This window comes from Vanacampus margaritifer, chromosome 1, assembly GCF_051991255.1.
Source record: "Vanacampus margaritifer isolate UIUO_Vmar chromosome 1, RoL_Vmar_1.0, whole genome shotgun sequence".
NCBI classification, from domain to species: Eukaryota; Metazoa; Chordata; class Actinopteri; order Syngnathiformes; family Syngnathidae; genus Vanacampus; species Vanacampus margaritifer.
The window spans coordinates 4447660-4466228 of NC_135432.1; the positions used below are offsets into that span (position 1 = coordinate 4447660).

The 18569-nt window shown below is 40.8% G+C and overlaps 1 protein-coding gene across 3 annotated transcripts in view; it reads right to left on the bottom strand.

Annotated features, from left to right (window-relative positions):
• Window positions 1-4048: 4048 nt before the first annotated feature.
• LOC144041122 (fidgetin-like) overlaps window positions 4049-18569 on the bottom strand; it is a 35437-nt gene continuing 20916 nt past the window's right edge. For 2 of the 3 annotated variants that reach the window (XM_077555265.1, XM_077555263.1), the window contains exon 3: window positions 4049-10217. In XM_077555265.1, the coding sequence (XP_077411391.1) occupies window positions 7999-10217 (2219 nt within the window). In that variant the 3' untranslated portion in view covers window positions 4049-7998. Of the gene's footprint in view, window positions 10218-15585; window positions 15735-18569 lie in introns of all 3 variants that reach the window. The other variant, XM_077555266.1, reaches the window with a different exon arrangement.

Sequence of the window (18569 nt, forward strand, 5' to 3'; positions counted from 1 at the left end):
ACTTGAATCACCCGCCATCGTCACTTCTGCTGTGTTTAGTCTTTTTCCATGTTGTTTTGATACATGCAAAGCCATGTTTGTTTTGCAATAAAGTTAGAGAAAAAAGTTCTTCTTCTACGCTTTCCGCTAACTCCCTGTGGCTGGGCTACAGCGCCACTCCAGGCTTGGCATATACATTACAGCCGTTAAACGTCCTCAGCATCTTCTTTTGGACAAGTCTTGCTTCTGTGTGTACAAGATTTGTTTGAGGAACGTCTGGACGGCTCAGCAGGTCCTCCTGCTATTGATAATGTTAGTGACGGATGACAATAAAGCATTGAAACAAAAAGTATAAATGTGGCTATAAGAAAATAAAAGGGGCAGCTTAATGCAACTTACCTTAAGCACATGTGCGTCGAAATGTAAACTTTCAAGTAAAAAAACAAACAAACAAAAAAAATACAAATGATGCAGCGTACGTCCATATTAATGCTATGGTTAGACGTCATATGTCAATCTGTTTTACAGAAATGATCTGGAGGGTCATTTAGATCCGCCTGTCGCCGATCGACAGGCGGATCGGTGCAGCGTCTGCAGTGATGCGGACGCTGTATCGGTCCGTTGTGGTGAAGAAGGAGCTGAGCCGAAAGGCAAAGCTCTCGATTTACCGGTCGATCTACGTTCCTACCCTCACCTATGGTCACCAGCTGTGGGTCGTGACCGAAAGAACAAGATCCCGGATACAAGCGGCCGAAATGAGTTTCCTCCGCAGGGTGTCCGGGCTCTCCCTTAGAGATAGGGTGAGAAGCTCGGTCATCCGAGAGGGACTCGGCGTCGAGTCGCTGCTCCTCCACGTTGAGAGGAACCAGTTGAGGTGGCTCGGGCATCTGGTTCGGATGCCTCCTGGACGCCTCCCTGGGGAGGTGTTCCGGGCATGCCCTACCGGCAGGAGGCCCCGGGGACGACCCAGGACACGCTGGAGAGACTATGTCTCTCGGCTGTCCTGGGAACGCCTTGGGGTCCCGTCGGATGAGCTGGCTGAAGTGGCTGGGGAGAGGGAAGTCTGGGCTTCCCTGCTAAAGCTGCTGCCCCCGCGACCCGACCCCGGATAAGCGGAAGAAGACGGACGGACGGACGGATCTGGAGGTCTACTGAACGTTGGATGTTTAGTCGGATATTAAACGGTTTGGGGTCATAGTGTTTTCGCAAACAGTTTTAATGGTTGAAAACTATTTTTCTTGTTCATGTTCAAAATATTTTTAGTAACCAGTAAATTTTTTGAAGAAAAATTGTTTGCAACAATCACAAAAATGACTCTGTATATAAGAATATTGTGTATAAGAATCAGTTTTTTCAATGATATGGTCTTACAGATGGACTCTTGTCATAATCACCAAATCAGAAAGGAAGAACAAAGTTCTATTAAGAGAACCGCATTGTCTCTCTGATGAAACAAAGCCGAGGCACTTAGCATGTGTTCTCCTCGTTAAGATTCCCTCTCAGCGGTTCGACAACGTTTGCTGCAAAACAAGGGTAAGGTCAAGAGCGTCAAGAATAGATGTTGATTCCAATTATGCGTAATGCATTGGACAAGATGCGCTAATGATGCCGTCGTCAGGAGAGGGAAGAAAAAAATACAATAAAGGTGTTTATGTGCACACGCTCAACAAAGGCAGAAGCAAAAATTTCCATAAAGGCTGATAGGACTTCAAATGACAGTAAAAAAAATATATATATATATTTTTTTTTAACTGTTCTTGCTTCAGCTCAGCAAGTGTGTTGTGTATTTTTCTCTCCTATGAGTCCATCAAGATATAAAGATGAGAGGAAAAGTCATAATGAGAATGCAGCTCTACAACAACGAATGAAGGCTAACATGTTTAAGAGTGGGGGGGGGGGGGGGGGTTAGGTCATCGTTCTCAAATAATCATTCAGGTGACCGAGGATTTGGGTCCTGTGGGATGTGGATTAACCACACATGATGGCTCCAAAGCTCAGTCCTCCCTTGGCACGACCCCCAATTCCCCCCCTGACCGCACCACCCCCACCTCAATTTCATTCCATTCACTTACTGATCTGAAGCAGACTGCATTGGAGCACAATGAGCATAGCGGCGGGAAGATGCTGCAGCCAATTAGTACATCCTCAACTGTTGTGTCACAGAAAAAGCAGAGAGACATTTTTTTTTTTTTTTAAAGGAAAGGAAGGATTGAATGAATAAAATAATTGGGAAGCATAGTCAGGTGGCAAAGGAGGAATAAGGAAGGACGGACTGTATTGGGCTCACACACAAAAACTCGTGAAAGTGGCAAATGTACGAGACAAAAAAAAAAACTCTGAAACTTATGAGGAATACACGTAGCGTACTACTCGGATGTTTGTGCCAATACTTTTCGGTCGGGTTTTCAAATAAGGAAATAGTCATTGCATTAGGAGAGATTAACCATATGATGTTTCAAGCGTTGAGTACGACCAGCGACAAAGACTCCTCGCTTTGCCAAGATCGACACCCTGAGAATCAAGCATTTAAGTTCATTTGTTAAAATGTATATTTACTTGTACATTTATGTTTACAGAATTATTATTTACACATTCATACATTTGTCTTGTGTTTTGTAAATCTAAGTTGATGTGTTGTATGTGCTGCTCTCCGTCATTCACTTGCATTTACCTAAAGTATGCTAGCTTCTGATTGGTTAGCGTTAGTCAGCTGATAGGGGATCAGGAAGTGTTGTCGCTCTAGCTGCCGCGTATGACGCGTAAAGTTTAAATGAAGAATGAATCCGTCCCATTAACCACCAACGAATCCTCATATTAGACTATAGCTACGCTATGTGTATTTTTCATAAGTTTCTGAGTTTTTGTCTCGCATATTTTAGTTAAGTTTTTTCCCCGGAATATCACTAATGGCCGCGTTCCAACACTCTCACCCCGATCCCAACAGCGCAGGGCGTCTCGACTCTCTGAAATGCTTTGGACAACTGAGGCAGACACACTACACACTCGCACCCGTCGACGAGAACGCGCAACCGAGGGCACAAAAGCGGAAGCTCAAGAAATGGGACGCGCCCCACACGTAGCAAACAGGAAACGGAAACAAAGCTGATCTGTGAAAAACAGGAAGTCGGAAGTCCCGCCTCCTTTGTAGCATAAACCGCATTGGAAATTATTTTTTAGGCTTTCCTATAGCAGGGGTGCACCACATACACCAAAATTAAAGACAAATGAAATCTCAGAGTAGCTTTGAAAGTTGAGCTGGAAAAATCTAATTGTGATGGTTTAAGCTAGCTTGGTGAACCTGAGTCTGACTGGACCCAGAGCAAGAAGAGAGTTTGCCACTTTATAACGCAAGTACATAGGCTGCATGTTTCTCTGGCTTTGGTGGCAATGCCGTTACTATTTTACGTTGTCATGATCTGTTGGTCCTGAATGGATCTGCCTTCCTCCAATCAGCTCTCTCCATCCGATCATGTCTTGACCTTTACAATTGTGCCTTGTCTTGTTAGCCTCAGGCTTTGTTTGGAATCACTCCCTTTTGCGTTTATTTAATTAATTAATTAATTAATTAATTAATCAATCATTGATAGTATACAATTATTTTATTGTGAAAGGCAGGACGCAGGTTTCAGAGGTTTTCCTACCTGAACTGTAGCTGATTCCAATGAACAGAATCGTTATCAGGCTTATGCAGAGCTTGCTGATGAGCTGATCATGAATCAGCTGTGTTGAAGAAGGGAAATATCCAAGACCTGCAGGACTCCGGCCCTCGAGGACCAGATCTCGCCATGCCTGCTCTATTTGATGGCTTATAACTCTGCACTGGCGCAAAGTATTAAAATTAGATGAATACAAAAAATATACTAATATAAAATAAAATAATAAAATAAACTTTTATCTGGTATACATTTTGTTTATATATGATGTATTGATGCCAAGAAATATATAAAAATATAAAAAGTGATACAACTAGCCCCGGTCTCCCCTACTTAAAAAAAAAAAAAAAACGGCATACAAAATTTACCACCAAGAAAATTGTCAGCTGTCTTTTAATGACATTTGCTGCCTTGGATTACATTAAAATACATTGACTGTCAACAAGAAGGGCAGTATGTGAAAACTCATAAGTGCACATTTGGATTTGCATGTATTTACAACCAACACGACACACACAGGTTAAGAGTTGAGCAGGTGTTTTGTTAAAATACTGGAAAATTCAACACACAAGCAAAAAAAAGTCAATCAAACAGTTAAAAGGTGCTCAGGTATATACACATTGACCAAAGTAACTAACAAGATTGTGTTGATTATACATACAACTGTGTGTGTTTCTGTGCAATCATCAGTTGAATGCAAACTGGCTACTCGGATGAGACGTTATAAGTAAAGTCATTTGAGGTAGCCTGCATCAAACTGGTGGTATTAGTCATACTATTACTGTTTTTTTGTTTTGTTTTGTTTTTTACTTCTCAATACATTTTTATCATCAATATGCCACCCCTCAGGACATTCCGAAATAATTGATGTAAAATAAACACCATGGGGGTTTTCAGAGCCTTGAGGTAGAAAAAAAATTGCCTTTTTTTTTTCTTTCTTTCCTTTTTAAAATTTTTTTTTTACCATTATTCCCCTTTAAGAGGAATTTTGGCATTTTGTTTTTTTGTTCCGCTGTGATAGACCACTGCACTGCTCCTTGTCTTTCCTAGCCATCAAATGTAGGCCACACAACAACATGATATGGTGCTGCTGGCGTCCCGTAACTAACCTCCCCCCCTCCCCCCTTGAATCAATTTTTTTAACATCAAATGTTAAAATAAATCCCAAGAACTGCCAACAAGAAAACAATGAAGATGACAATCTCTCCCAAAATACAATTCAGTGCAACACAATGGACATTAAAAAAAAACAAAAAACACCAATCTTAACTCACTTCATTGGCATATGTAATATGTAATAATATATATTACTTACTTCGATTTTTGTTTTAATCATCCAAATGTAAAATTATCTGAGTGGTTTGGGTCAAGGACTCCTGCGCACCTTCTACATATAAATTATGTAAACAACACAAATGGGATAGACAGTTTATAATTTTACGAAATGAAAGACCCTGTAAAGTAAATTCATAAATTTCTTTCTTGATACATTATACGTTTGAAGATCATTTTTAAAAACATGTGCAAAGACTAGAAACTATGGTACTCAATTGTTATGTACTGTAACATTAAACTGTTTTTAACAGTTTACATGATTTTGCACGTCAGTGGCGCAATTGTCAGTTACTTTTTTAATATCATTATTATTTACAAGTCCTATTTCTATCACTAAATCCTGTGCCTACACCACGAAATACATCTTCCCTGGATGCCCCAATTTACACAACAGCCAATGTAATTTAAACATTTCCAAGCAAGTGACGCAGTGGTCGAAACTGCTGCCCGAGAGGAGCCCCGGTTAGCTTGCGCGCAAGCTAGTGGCTAGCGCCTCTCGTCATGTCATGGGCAGACCGTGTGGATAGGCAGGGAGGTGTAGGCATAAGAATGATGCTTGTAGCATCCAATTTTGATCATCTAATGATCCATTTTTTTTTAATCATTCGAATCTGGCAATTTAACTACACTTCTCTTTGATATGTCAAATGTAGAATATTTATTTTCACTTTACAGGGACTTTAAAACTTGATATTGGCAACAACCAAAAAATATATTCTCAGTGTTGGTAATTCATCAATCAGAACATTTTCAGTGCTGTACATTCATTATCACCTGTGTGGGTTGCCAGGCACCCCTTACAGTGCTTTGCAACCATCTTGGTCAGGTCTATACAAACACAGAAATTTTAACACAAACGTACATTTTCATATGTGCTTTGACCTTTTGTCCACATGCAAACTCTGATTGAGGTTTGTGAGTCAACTAACTTTTGGGAGGGGAAAACTCCCCCAAACAAATTTTTGAAGTGTTTGCATTGTAAATCCCGCCTCCCCCCCGCCCAAAAAATAAAATAAAAATAATTCCTTGTGCTGCCTGCTGCGGCTGACGACCTACAGATAGACTAAAGCCACGGTGTAGAGGGATTCATTAACTCTGGAGTTGTGAAATTTAATTTAAAGTATAAAATATGTATGATCTGTCCACAAGTTAGTACTTCTGGTACATCTTGTTGAGATATCTTGACATTACATTAGGTTTCACAAACGTTTTCCTGAGTTTCTGTTTGGTTTTAGGGGTCACGGCCCAGGATACCGGTATATTGTTGCGCCGGTAACTATATTGAAAACATTACTAACTAGCAAGGGTTGAACACATTGGTTTAAAGCTCATACATTTCCAACAATTCTATCTATGAATGTGGACTATATGATGCAAATGAAAATCAGAAAGCACCTCAGAAAGCACCAGATCTCACGTGTCCACCGTCCTCAAGGATTGAAAAGTGTGGCCAATTTCTTTATTTTTGCTGTCGGCTGAAAACATTTGGGTTTGACAGCAATTTAGTGGCATAATTACTAAACTTACTGTATAAATGAAGTACCATTTACCAGTACAAGTATCAAAACGAAAACCTGAGAGCTGTGTCTACCCGAGAAAAATAAGTAATTAATCGTCATCATCCGAGCAAGAAGGAGAAGTTGTGATCTGATACAGATGTAAATATGTGGAAATAAATAAAAGCTGAAATGTTGATGTCATATTCAGTTTTTGATGTCAAGAACAAATGCTTTCCACTCTACAGCACACATAAAGGAATTGGCCTCACTGTTACCAAACTTTTGGAAGAAAGTGTAGTTGTATGTATGTATATATACAGTGCTAATATAAACATTATACAAATTTATTAGACCACCACCGGTTTGGACGTTTATTCTACAAATTCCCAAAATTAACACCATTGGAAACACAGTACAATTAAAAAAATGTTTCTGTGGTTCATTCATATATTAGCTCTTTAAATTAAATATTTTTAATGCTGAATTATTTTATCCAGGAAAATTCCAATTTACTGTACTGTACAAAATTGTTGGGGCGAAGGTGGGGGTAAAATATGAATGCATATTAGTCCTTGATTACTATGTCAAATTATGGCATGGAGAGCTCAGTAAAATTGAAAGTCAGTATTACAGCACTTCATAATGCCAGATGGTCTCTACTTGTTTTTCTAACAGGTGGTCTAATAAATTTGTTAAGAATCGTATATATTAGGGGTGTAACAATATGCCAATCTCCAAGAAATTAAAGTAGTGTGCCCATATTGAATCATTTGTGGTTACTGTGTAACTCCCTCATTAATCTATATTCTTGCTAGTTTACCATTTGTAGTTGTTTACTCTTCACTGTAATGTGGCTAGACTACTCGTACTCAATTTTTGTTTATTTTGCAATTTTACATACAGTATATGTTAGCTTTGGCAGTTAGCATGGCTTCTGTGGTCTTTCCCGTTGTCACATTGTTTACTCCTTGAACTCGTGTAGCAATAATTGTACTTGTAATGAGTGAAAGTCACAGCTTTTGCTAACCAACATGCTAGCTTTTGCTAACCAACATGCTAGCCAGTGACGAGCTAGTTAGCTTATCATTTAGCATTGCCCTCAATGGCTTCAGAGAAATCAGGGAGGCCGGGTGACATTTTGGACAGAGCGCGTTTCTGCTCTTATTTAAAAACTGTAAATACATTTATTGCTTTGGCTCCCTCTGAAGAGGCCGGGAGAAGCTTTTTGATTGCCGACGTTTGTTTTCGTTTTTTTCTCTCCCCATACTGCACTGATATTTACGTGTCACGGTGTCTGTAGCTGTTCTTACCGAATGTTCTGTACCAAAAAATACACAATCAAATACATGTAGCCTATTGTTACACCCCTGGTACATATACATGGACAGTGTATATACAAAATCCTGCAACGCCGGTGTGAATTATTTTCTGTGAGACGAGACTTTAGGCTAATTGTCCGTTTCTTTCTTTCCCCCTACAGCACAACGTGTCTACCCTGAAGAAAATGGCCTCTTTACATCAAGTATGTCCTTTCATTGTCTGCACCCAAACACTTTGTTCCACTCAGTGTGCATATCAATCTCTTTTTGCGATACACTGGCATGAAATTTACAAAAGAGCCTTTCAAAGTCTTGGTAGGTTAGTGGCCGAATCATACTGGCCATCTCCATGCCCTGTTGTGTGTATACGTGCAACCGACCCACATGGGCTTCCTGGCAAAGTCTGGACAGGTCAAGTCCCGAGAAACCTTCAGTGCGTTGGACAAGCAGTGCCAGCTCCTCCTCACTCATGCAGTATTTATGCTGGGATTGGGTGAGAAACTGGCTGACTATCTGGTGTCTGGCTACACTATCGGGCAGGGAAACCAAAACCCGCCGAGCGAAGTACCTATGCAACCCCTCATCTATGTCCTGGGGTCTACTTGTGGAGCAAACCACTAATACTTGGTGCCTTCCATCCACACCTGAGCCCATTAGAAGTGAGTCCAGCTGGGAAAGCAGCTCCCCCTTTAGTCTGTGAACGGGACTTTCTTCAGTGAGTTGCGCCGAAAGCAGCATGTCCACCTCACTGATGAACAGTACAGACGGTTGACGGAAGCGAGCTACCAGGAAGGACGCGCGGATAATTTCCTCACCATCTGTCAGCCACTTGGTGACTAAAGTAGACCCACTGAGTAGAAGTAATGACGCCCCAAGCTGGATGGCCAGGCAACGGCCGAGCAATGTCCTGCCACTGCCTCTTGGGCCAAACAGCAGCACACAACGTGGAATGGATCCTAAGCTTCGAAACATGTCAGGGCGTAGTATGGGCCAGAGAACTTCCTCTTTCAGAGTCGCTTTGGCCAGTTCTAAGCCTGCAATGTCACTCCAGTCCATAGGAGGGCCATGCTGAACAATTTCAGAGGTGACCATGTCTAAAAGGTGCGGGTCGCAGGTTTTTAACTGCTCTTCAGCAGAGCGTGAGGAGGACATGGTTGAAGAGGAGAGAACACCTGAGTGGGAGTGACGGATACGATGATCTTCGGCACTTTGATCACTGAGGGCCGGGGATATAAAGTTGGCGATAGAGTCTGCCATGCGAGAACCCCCGAGTGAGGAAGAGACGTAGGGTGACGGAGAAAGTGGGTTGGGAGTTGCCTGGCTGCTATACTTTCTCTGCTGCTCCTCCGACGGCAGTGTGGACTGCTTCTCAGAACTTCGAGTAAAACCACTGCCAATGGGACTATTACAGTTTCTGTTTGTGCTGCTGCTGTCTGCCACTCTGTACATTGGGCTTTCCGTTGAGCTCCGAGTCTGGTCATAACCAAAGTTTGCATAAGAGTCCATGTCTCCCTGGCCTGTCACGTAGAAGGCTTTCCTCTTCAGCAAGTTGGAGGAGCAACTGCTAAGTGGGCTTGGGGTGATTGGGGTCAAGTTATGGTTATGGTATGGATAAGGGGGCAGGGGTGTTGGTGCAGCAATGCCCGAGGGGAGGTAGGAGGATGGTCGGGGCACTCCTCCGGTGCTGTATCCAGGCCCGACTGAGTTCTGGGCAGGGTATCCCGCAGGAGTGTAATTATAACTAGACAAGTTTGGTGAGCCTCCGTTGTATGCTGGGACTAATGTAGAGTGAGTTGGCGGTGGAGGCGGTTGCAGGAGTACAGAGTTGTGCAATGGGGACGGATGCGCAGGGGCAGGAGCAGGAGCAGACTGTGAATTGTAACTACTTTGCAAGTAGGAACCGCTGTAAGTGGCGTCAAAGTCCTGAGAAGGCAATGAGGATGAGTGGAGTGTGGTGGCAGTGTGGCTTCCACAGCTGCTGCTGGAGTAGCTGGGCTCACTCAGAGTGCTGGAGGCAAGACCAGGAGAGCTACACAAACCAGTTACCACCTCAGGAGCTGCTGCAACACCGCCCTTGCGGATGGGAACCACCTCAGGTATGCAGCTCATAGGATAGACACCGTCCTGCCAGGGTTCCGATTCACCCTTCCGTCCGTGTATCCCCCCTGGGACAGTGGGGGCTTCGGGATAGGAGACCGGCAACTCCAGGATGCCGGAATATTTCTCTGCATATTTCTTGAGCATGTTGGAGGCGGTGAGAGCCGAGATGTCATCGTTTGCCCAGGCATACTGGTAGGCGGCGGCGCACTGTAGGTGGCCTGGCACCACACGGTACGGCTCGGCTTTGTGTGCCGGGGAGCATGTGGTCGAAGAGATGTCAAAATGCTGTTCTGCCCACTGGCTTTGCTCGGGATGCCACTGCATCTTTAACCCTAGAAAAAAAAGAACACAGGGAAAATACAGTAAATGCAATGAGGACTCAAACTTCAAACGTCTTACAAGTCATAGAATGCCATGTGGTCTCTTAAACTAACGGTGAACCTGACTGTTCTGAGTGTTCTTCTGAAAATTAGATCCTGGAACCACTCCCGAATAAAATATAACTGAAAAAAGGGTGACCTCCAGTGTGCTGGCACCTTCAATTCCTGCAGCTTCCCAGTCACTTTTCTAGTTTTTATTTATTTATTTTTTTGCCATTTACAGAAATACATTTTATATTTACACAAATGTTATCATGGATTTCAAGTACTGTGGTACCTTGAGTTTAATTTGCAGAGGGGGGCATTCCATCGATATTGACTAAAGGTCCGCCAATCAGTCAATAACAAACGCCCATTTTGTTGTTAATTGACGGGAAACTTGAAAAAAAAAAAGACAAACTAAGCATTGCTGACGTAGTGACGAATGACGGAGCACTGACGGATGCCCACTTCGAATGACAGAAACATTGATGGACGCTTACTTTGCTGAGCAATGACGAATGACGGATTGATGATTACAATGCGGTTAGGCTTGACATTTTGATGGACTGACTATGACGGAAGAGTATCCCGACTGTTGACGGCCGCTCAAAATTAATTGACGCGCCCACCTTTGTTAATTTCTTCCATGACTAAACTTGTATCGTAGTTTACTTGGATGAGTGAATGTCAATTTGAAAGAACTGAAATGCAAATAATCGGTTCCAGCCCCGGAAAATAGCCAACATTTTTGTTACATGTTTTAAATAGAGAATAATGGAGACTATATTGAAAACTACAAATGTCAAATCTAATAAAATCAAAACATGAGAGAAGAAAATTTAAATAAATAAACTGGTTACATAATGCGTAATTAAATTAAAGTTAAATTAAGTGACACACACACTGCAGTAATCATGTAATGAAGTGGGCCTTTAAGAGGTGTGGTCTACTGAGTGACATCAGGAGTTAGCACCAACCATGTTGGCAGTTTGCCATGTGGTTAGCGCGTTTACGTCACGCTCCTCGCAAATGCTTTCATTTTGTATTTCGTTAAACCGTATGTCCTATTCTTTAGACGCCTTTGGCTCTTAGCTTCTTTTTTTATGTGCAGATCTGAAGCCTGCTAATAACTCAAATTCTGGCTAGAAGCACAAAGTACAACAAATAAATACCAATAAAAAGCAACGGCTCGTGACTCGAAAAACGTATTCAAGGTACCACTTTTGGGGAAACCTATCAGGTATATAATCCTAGCAGAGTCTGGTCTATGGCCCCTTAATGGACCCTGGCTAGACCAATAAGACCCTGGCCCTCAGAGGGTCACGCTATAATCGCCTGCTCATCTGAGGAGGCTAGAGATGGTCTTAAAAAAAAAAAAAAAAGTGCCAAAAAAAAGTGCCTCAACGAGCAGCCTCACACAAACCCATCAGATTTCTTCAAACACGTAATCAGACACACACGCTAGCTCTCGTCCACGGACCCAAATGGACAAACACAGGCATGCGATGCTGTGGCGATTGCTGCAGGGTATGAATCACAATACATTGTGTCTGAAGCCTTGCTTCCTTCCTGTATAGTTCCACCTTGACCTCTTCTCTGTAGTACCTCCCCCAGTCTGCCTTGCTACCATTGCTGCCTTTCCTCCTTACTTCAATCCTGCAAATTGTGCACACCCAATCTCAACCACTGGATTTTTATTTTATTGAATTTTTTAGATATATGTATTTCTAATGACCACCTTTTATTTTCACAATATTTATAATTGCTATTTTTAGTCTGCCTCAGCTCTTGTTTCCTAGCCGCCGCCCCCGCCTTCCTTATTTACTGCGCTCACTCTTCCCCACCTCCCTTTGCGCTATCTCATCTCCGGCTACTTTCACCTGCCCCCTGCCAGCCCTCTTTTATTGCCTCGGGAGGCTGGTGGGGGGACTGTTTCCTTTAATCCCAGCCAGCCCCATCTGTAAACACGGACACACTGCCACCAACTCACTCCACAGAGTGCGACTACCAAAGGCTGTGGGAATTAATCACAGCACATTCCAACCCTTTGTACTACAAAAATATAATAAAGGTGTCTTAAAGCCACCTTGCGTCAGTTATTGATTGTCAAGGAGAAATCCACAGTTTGGCATTGGGGGGTTGGGTTGGGTGGGGGGGTCATTCATGGTGGAGCAATTCTGAGCAACCACTAATCCACTTAAACGACAGCAAATAAAAAAAAATATGTTGCCACATTCTTTGGTTTGTTTAGTAACAAAACAGTTCAGGGGAAGGATAACAAATCCCCAGACTATTTTCTCCTCTCCAAACATCTCTCAGCAGCCGCAAGTGGCTAATTAGCACGTTGGTAATCTGCTAATTGCATTCATTTCTAACATTTTAGCCAAGACGAGCCTGGCAGGGGCCGGCAAGCCTGTCAGACACTCAGTGCAGTGAGAAGCCTTGCAAGTCTGCTAACTCCCGAGACAATAACATGCACCCTGATAGTAAACAATCCAGTTTTGCAGTTGGGGGGATTTTTCATTATAGGTAGTTTTTATTTTCTTATGACTTTTGTTTTTTAAAATTCTTAGTTTTAATCTCTCTCACTAATCAACCAAACGTAATCAACCTCATCGCCCTCACACTGCACGACTCTTCAGTGTTTACAATCTAGTATCATATCACATTGGGTTGGGAATCTTTGAATAGCTCACGATTCGATTTGATTTCCGATTTTTGGGTCTGCGATTCGATTCAGAAATTTTTTTTGATTAAGAACGATTTTTGATTCAAAATGATTTGATTGACAATGATTTTTGCTTCAATCTATAGATGTGCAAGGAATTGTAATGATCTACTCCAGTCTGACTCGCTAATGCTAATTAGCTCGCTACTCGCGGCACTTTTATCACTCAAAAGAACGGCTCCACACTGGAAAACATTTTTTTTTATTGGAATAACTTGATTGTGACTTTTTCCTTCTTCTCTCTAATGTGGCTACAACTTAACCGTGTATCAGACCGCGTGGAACCACACTGCCTCTAAGTGGCCAAATTGGGTACAACATGAACAGCGCTCCAAATAAAGGCACACACAGACAAAGGCAAGACAGTGTAAAATAATTTAAATAAAATCGATTTTGGGACATTTAAAATCGATTCGGAATCTTTCTAAATGAGAATCGCGATTCTTATGAGAATCGATTTTTTGGCACACCCCTAATATCACATGCTTTGTGCAGGCATACAGCCAAGCGCCGTGAAGTACAGCATATAGATTAGCTGCTTTGGTTGTTGTATATATTGTTGATACATAACGTGCTTGTACAATATTGAAATCCTATATAACATCATTTCCATAAAGAAATGGAAAAATCAACCACAAATATGATAGCATTTAATTCCAGCAAAAAATATACATATATAAAATATTCATAAGTTTATTAGACCACCACCCAATGTGAGGTCCTGGATAATAGTTAATAGAAATTTATGTAGAAACTATTTAACAGGAATGACATTTTTAATGCAAAAATGTCTTTGTGTTAGCTATGACTTTTCAAAATCATTATTAATTATAATGTTACATTATAGTTATTGAATTGAAATGTTTTAGTGTTTCGGTGTCATGCTTGATCAATTTAGCCCAATCCTTTTTCCAAAAAAAGCCTCTGACCCGTTTTGATAGCATTGGCTTTAACGACTGCTCGTAAAGCATGTTTCCCACATTGGTTGAAAAGTAACTACACACTTTGCAGAGTGAACCTCAACAAACCTTCTCATTTTCCAGTTTGGATTAAGTTCATAAAGCCTCAAACGCAGGTTCCAAAGTTAAATCAACACAAACTCATTTTATTTAGCCCATATTTGTCATTTTGCATTCAATTAAACTTCTTACCTTCTTTTTTTTTTCTGGCCAGCACATGAACATGGCACATAATTATTCCCATCAGTCCCACCGTCCACATGCTTCAAGCTAGCTGCCCATTAGTGTGCATGTGTACAGTTAGTAAACAAATCTTTAGCAGAGGCGCTAATGAGCTCTTTTAAGTGTAGTACCGCACCAGCGTTCTGCCAGCTGGCTACTAAAACTCAACTGTCCGTTTTGCTCATGTCCCACTAATGTTGTATGCACGTGTGTGTGTGTGTGTGTGTGTAAAACAAAGTGGGACGAGGTATCATGTGCAAAGAGGACATAATCGGATTACCGCTAACACACAACTAAAATGCTCACACTGACACGTAACTCAAATATTCTAAAATAGGACCACTGAAATGCTATCACGAGCAGTCCTGAAACACACACACACACACGTCGGGACATCTCATTGACCTAATGCATTTCCTAACCCCTGACCTTAACCTTAACCATCGCAACTGATTGCCTAATACTAACCCTAACCCAAATCAAATCTAAACTCTAAAACCAAGACTTGACCCTCAAAAAGAGGTCTGGACTAATAGGGACCACCAAAACGTACCCTCAAGGACTCGTGGTCCTCACAATGATAGTAACAGGGATGTGATTTGACCAAAGTGAAATTATCTGAAAATTTAGCCGGGGGTCTGGGGGCAATGCATATTGAACTATCCCATATAAAATGGCAGTTTTAGTCAACTCAAAATCAGTCACATTCAAAAACATTGGACTGCCTTTGCTTTTAAAAACTACCACTGAGAATATCATCATATCTAACTAATGTGATTACTAAGTTAACACATAAATAATGTTCAAGAGTTCAAATTTCATGAACAAATAATTGTATCATGACCAAATGAAAAGTAACTCATATTAGAGCATACCACAAATGTCTTTGTTATAGCAGAAGATGTTATCTGTCGGAGTCATGTGCATACACAATGAACTACTAAAAAAATAAAAAAATAAAATAAAATCGGAATTTTTTTTTTTTGGGGGGGGTAGATAAAAAAAAGCGGAATTCCGCGAATTAGCGGAAAAATCACACCTCTGTAGTAAAAAAACATAAAATGGTGCCCGCTCTCTCACACACACACCTCTGAGACAGAGCCTGTGAGAACATTTTACAATATTATATGAGAGCATTTTAGCATATTGTGCGAGATCATTTGGTTTAGTATGATGAACTAAGAACCACTAACTTGGGACGGTTCTTGTCACCTGCACTGATGGTAGGAAAGACTTTTATTTATTTATTTATTTTTATTATAATTATTCTTTTTTTCTGGAGAGCTCAGTATTGTTCATTCGATAATTTTACCGATTTGACATGTCATCATCATTGCTCCCCTTTTTTAAATGATTTTTTTATTTTTATTTTTTGTATGTGGGTGATTATGTGTATCCTAAAACCTATTGGGGAAAAAAAATCCCATACCGTTCACCTAAACCGAACACGTCAGAATCCAGCCAGAGTCGTGAGGCCGTCAGGAAACCCGAGGAAGGACCAAAGAAAAGAAAGGAAAGTGAAATCCAGCACCACCCACCAGGCCACCAACCAGAGTCCTTCACCAACCCCAGAGACATCTAAATTCCAACAAATCAGGTAGGAAAGACTTTTAGACATCATTGGTAGCAGATCTGTGCAAGGATAACAGAAAACGTACTGACTGTTAAATAAGGATATAATTATCATTCTATGGTATTACATAGAACGGTCGGGCACGCTTGTCTTTGACTGTTTAAATTAAGAAACCTTGTAGTGTGGCGTATTCATTTTTAATATCACTTGGTATAAAATAATAAAAATGGACAGAACTGAAATTTAAGAACTGGGAACTACAATTGAGAGAAATGCTAAAAGAGCCGATAAAGTATCGTCTCCGTGCCTCACTTTTCCCTCCAAAACAAAAACAAAGCGGAATCCGAATGCACTTTGAAGTGGAATTTGAGCTCCTCCTCAGCTCACCGCGGTGACAAGCAGTCTGTCAAAAGCAAAAACAACAACAGATGAGGGAAGTAAACAGAGTGAGTTCAAAGTCTCCGATGCTTGAGCGCTGACCCGAAGAAATGAGCTGTCACCGACTCAAAGGCAGCGAGGGCTGCTGGTGCTTGGCTGCTGCAAAGATGACAGCTTGCAGCGGCAATATAAAGATACTTGACACATGTCAGGATCTTTTAAGGAAAAAAAAAGACATCTAATATTCATGATAATCAATGCTCCTTGACATCGCGGTGTGACCATCAAACTCCAATCAGCGGAATCATCAGAAGATCAGCTTTGACAAGTTTACCAGCGCTAGACAAATCCAAAATATCATGAGACGATCCGCAAAGCTTTTGTTAACGGTGTCGCTAAATTTAGTCCGACAAACGAAACAGATACACAAAGCAGTCTTTTTTTTTTTTTTCGCAAGCTTGACAGGTGAAAAATGTCATTGACATACTGCTCACACCTCTCCCAGAAAAACAATAGTGTAAATGCTAATAGTAGAAATATCAAAAGAGATTCTACACAAATACAAAATGAACACACTCGCAAGGAGCATGGCGAAGATCGTCAAACTGAACTAGCCGCTGAACTCGGGTCCTGACTCGCTAGGCCACACACGATTTGTGTATGCGTGTTTCATGTTAGGCTTAAATTTTAAATAACATTTATTTATTTAGCTTTTTTTTTTTTATATATTTACATTATAATGCTATTTATCTTTATTTTTGTACACACACACAAAGGCGAAAAGTAGAGAGAGGTTGACTTTTTAAATTATTTTTTTAATTTAAATTTTATTTAATTTTGGGGCTACTATTAAACCATTACCAACTCCCCACACAGCTCTCCATCCATCCATCCATCATCTACCGCTTATACCGAGCTGCTGATTATAGGCAGCGTTCATAAATTGTGAGCGGCACACCCCGGCAGCACATGAGGACGACAATCAAACATCGGCTAAATAACGACGTTCAGATATACAAAAGAAGATACAAAACCCTGGAGAACCCACGGGGTCAAATTTGGCCCTATAAATTCTGCTACTCAAATAACAAAGACCTTCTTCTTTTTTTTTTTTTTTTTTACAAATTGAACTTGAAAAGTCCAGAGTGCCACTTCTGACCCCTGCATGGGGCCATCTAGTGGATGAATATTGCACTTACATGAGCCAGAGTGGTGGTGACAAGATGGCTAAAATGCAACAAATAAAACAAAAAATATATATTGTTCAATGTAGCTGTGTATTTGATTGATTATTTTCTTAAATTCTAAATAGTTTACTGACAGTTTTTGTTGTTCTGATTTTTCGAAATGATATCCCAAAATCCCAAAGGGTCAAATTTCGCCCTAATCCTAAATTAGGGAATAAATTGAAAAAAACATTGAAAAAACATATATTTAGGTGTTCAGTGAATTTATAGCAGTCATTTAATGTATAATTCACAATTTTCCAAAGAAGAAAAGGGTTCTTGGGTTCTCCAGGGTTAATCAGAAAATGGCTTTCTTTGACCAGAAAACTGGTTACAAATGTCACAAATGAAAATCCGCAATAGAATCTGCAATAACTAAACAGCGAAGTAGCGAAGGAACACTGTAATGGCTTTTCAGTTCATTTCAATGGGGAAAATGGATTGATAGTGAAGAGGAATCTAGAATTTTGTCCTCTTTGCGTGTTCCAAAAATGAAGATAGATTTAATGTAAGAAAAATACACCTTTTACAAAAATGATTTAATAAAAAACAGAGAATCTCTGGACAAATAACTGCCTCTAATCATCACTTAAACAGGTGGGATTCAGAGCGTCAAATGTAGCTCTTCCGCGTGCACAACGGTTTCTTATAGTTAAAAAGACCTCCTCTCTTTCATTTGTAGACAAAACATACTCTCTGGTACTTTTCCGTGAGCGATGGCGAAAACAGAGTCAGGTGTGGGTGTTCAAAACAGATTCGGTTCTCAAGGACCAAATGTGTTTTCGTACAAAGCGCTGAGAAGGAACTTTTTTAGACTAAATAGTATGTCCCAGCTTAAGGTCAGCCTATACGAAGTCAACACCATCTGCTCTGCACAGGACACAAAACATTTCGACAAGGTTAATATAAAGAATTAAAATGTTAATAATGTGTAACAATGGTTAATAAAATAAAATGAAGTATTAAAAATGTTATAATATCTATCAATAGAAAGTGGAGCACCACTATTTGCAAGGGAAAGTGAGCAGGGCCCACGAAAAGCCAAAATCCGCATATACCGTAAAAATCCTGCAAATGAGCATTTTTGATGCGGCAAAACGTCTACATTGTTCGTTGCGAATCATTCCGGTTTCTAAGTATCAACTCATTCAGGACATCTTGGGAACTATCTACATTCCAAAATATCCACTTTTTCCACAATTCCAAATTTTGTACAAGGGAAAAGTTGAATAAAGG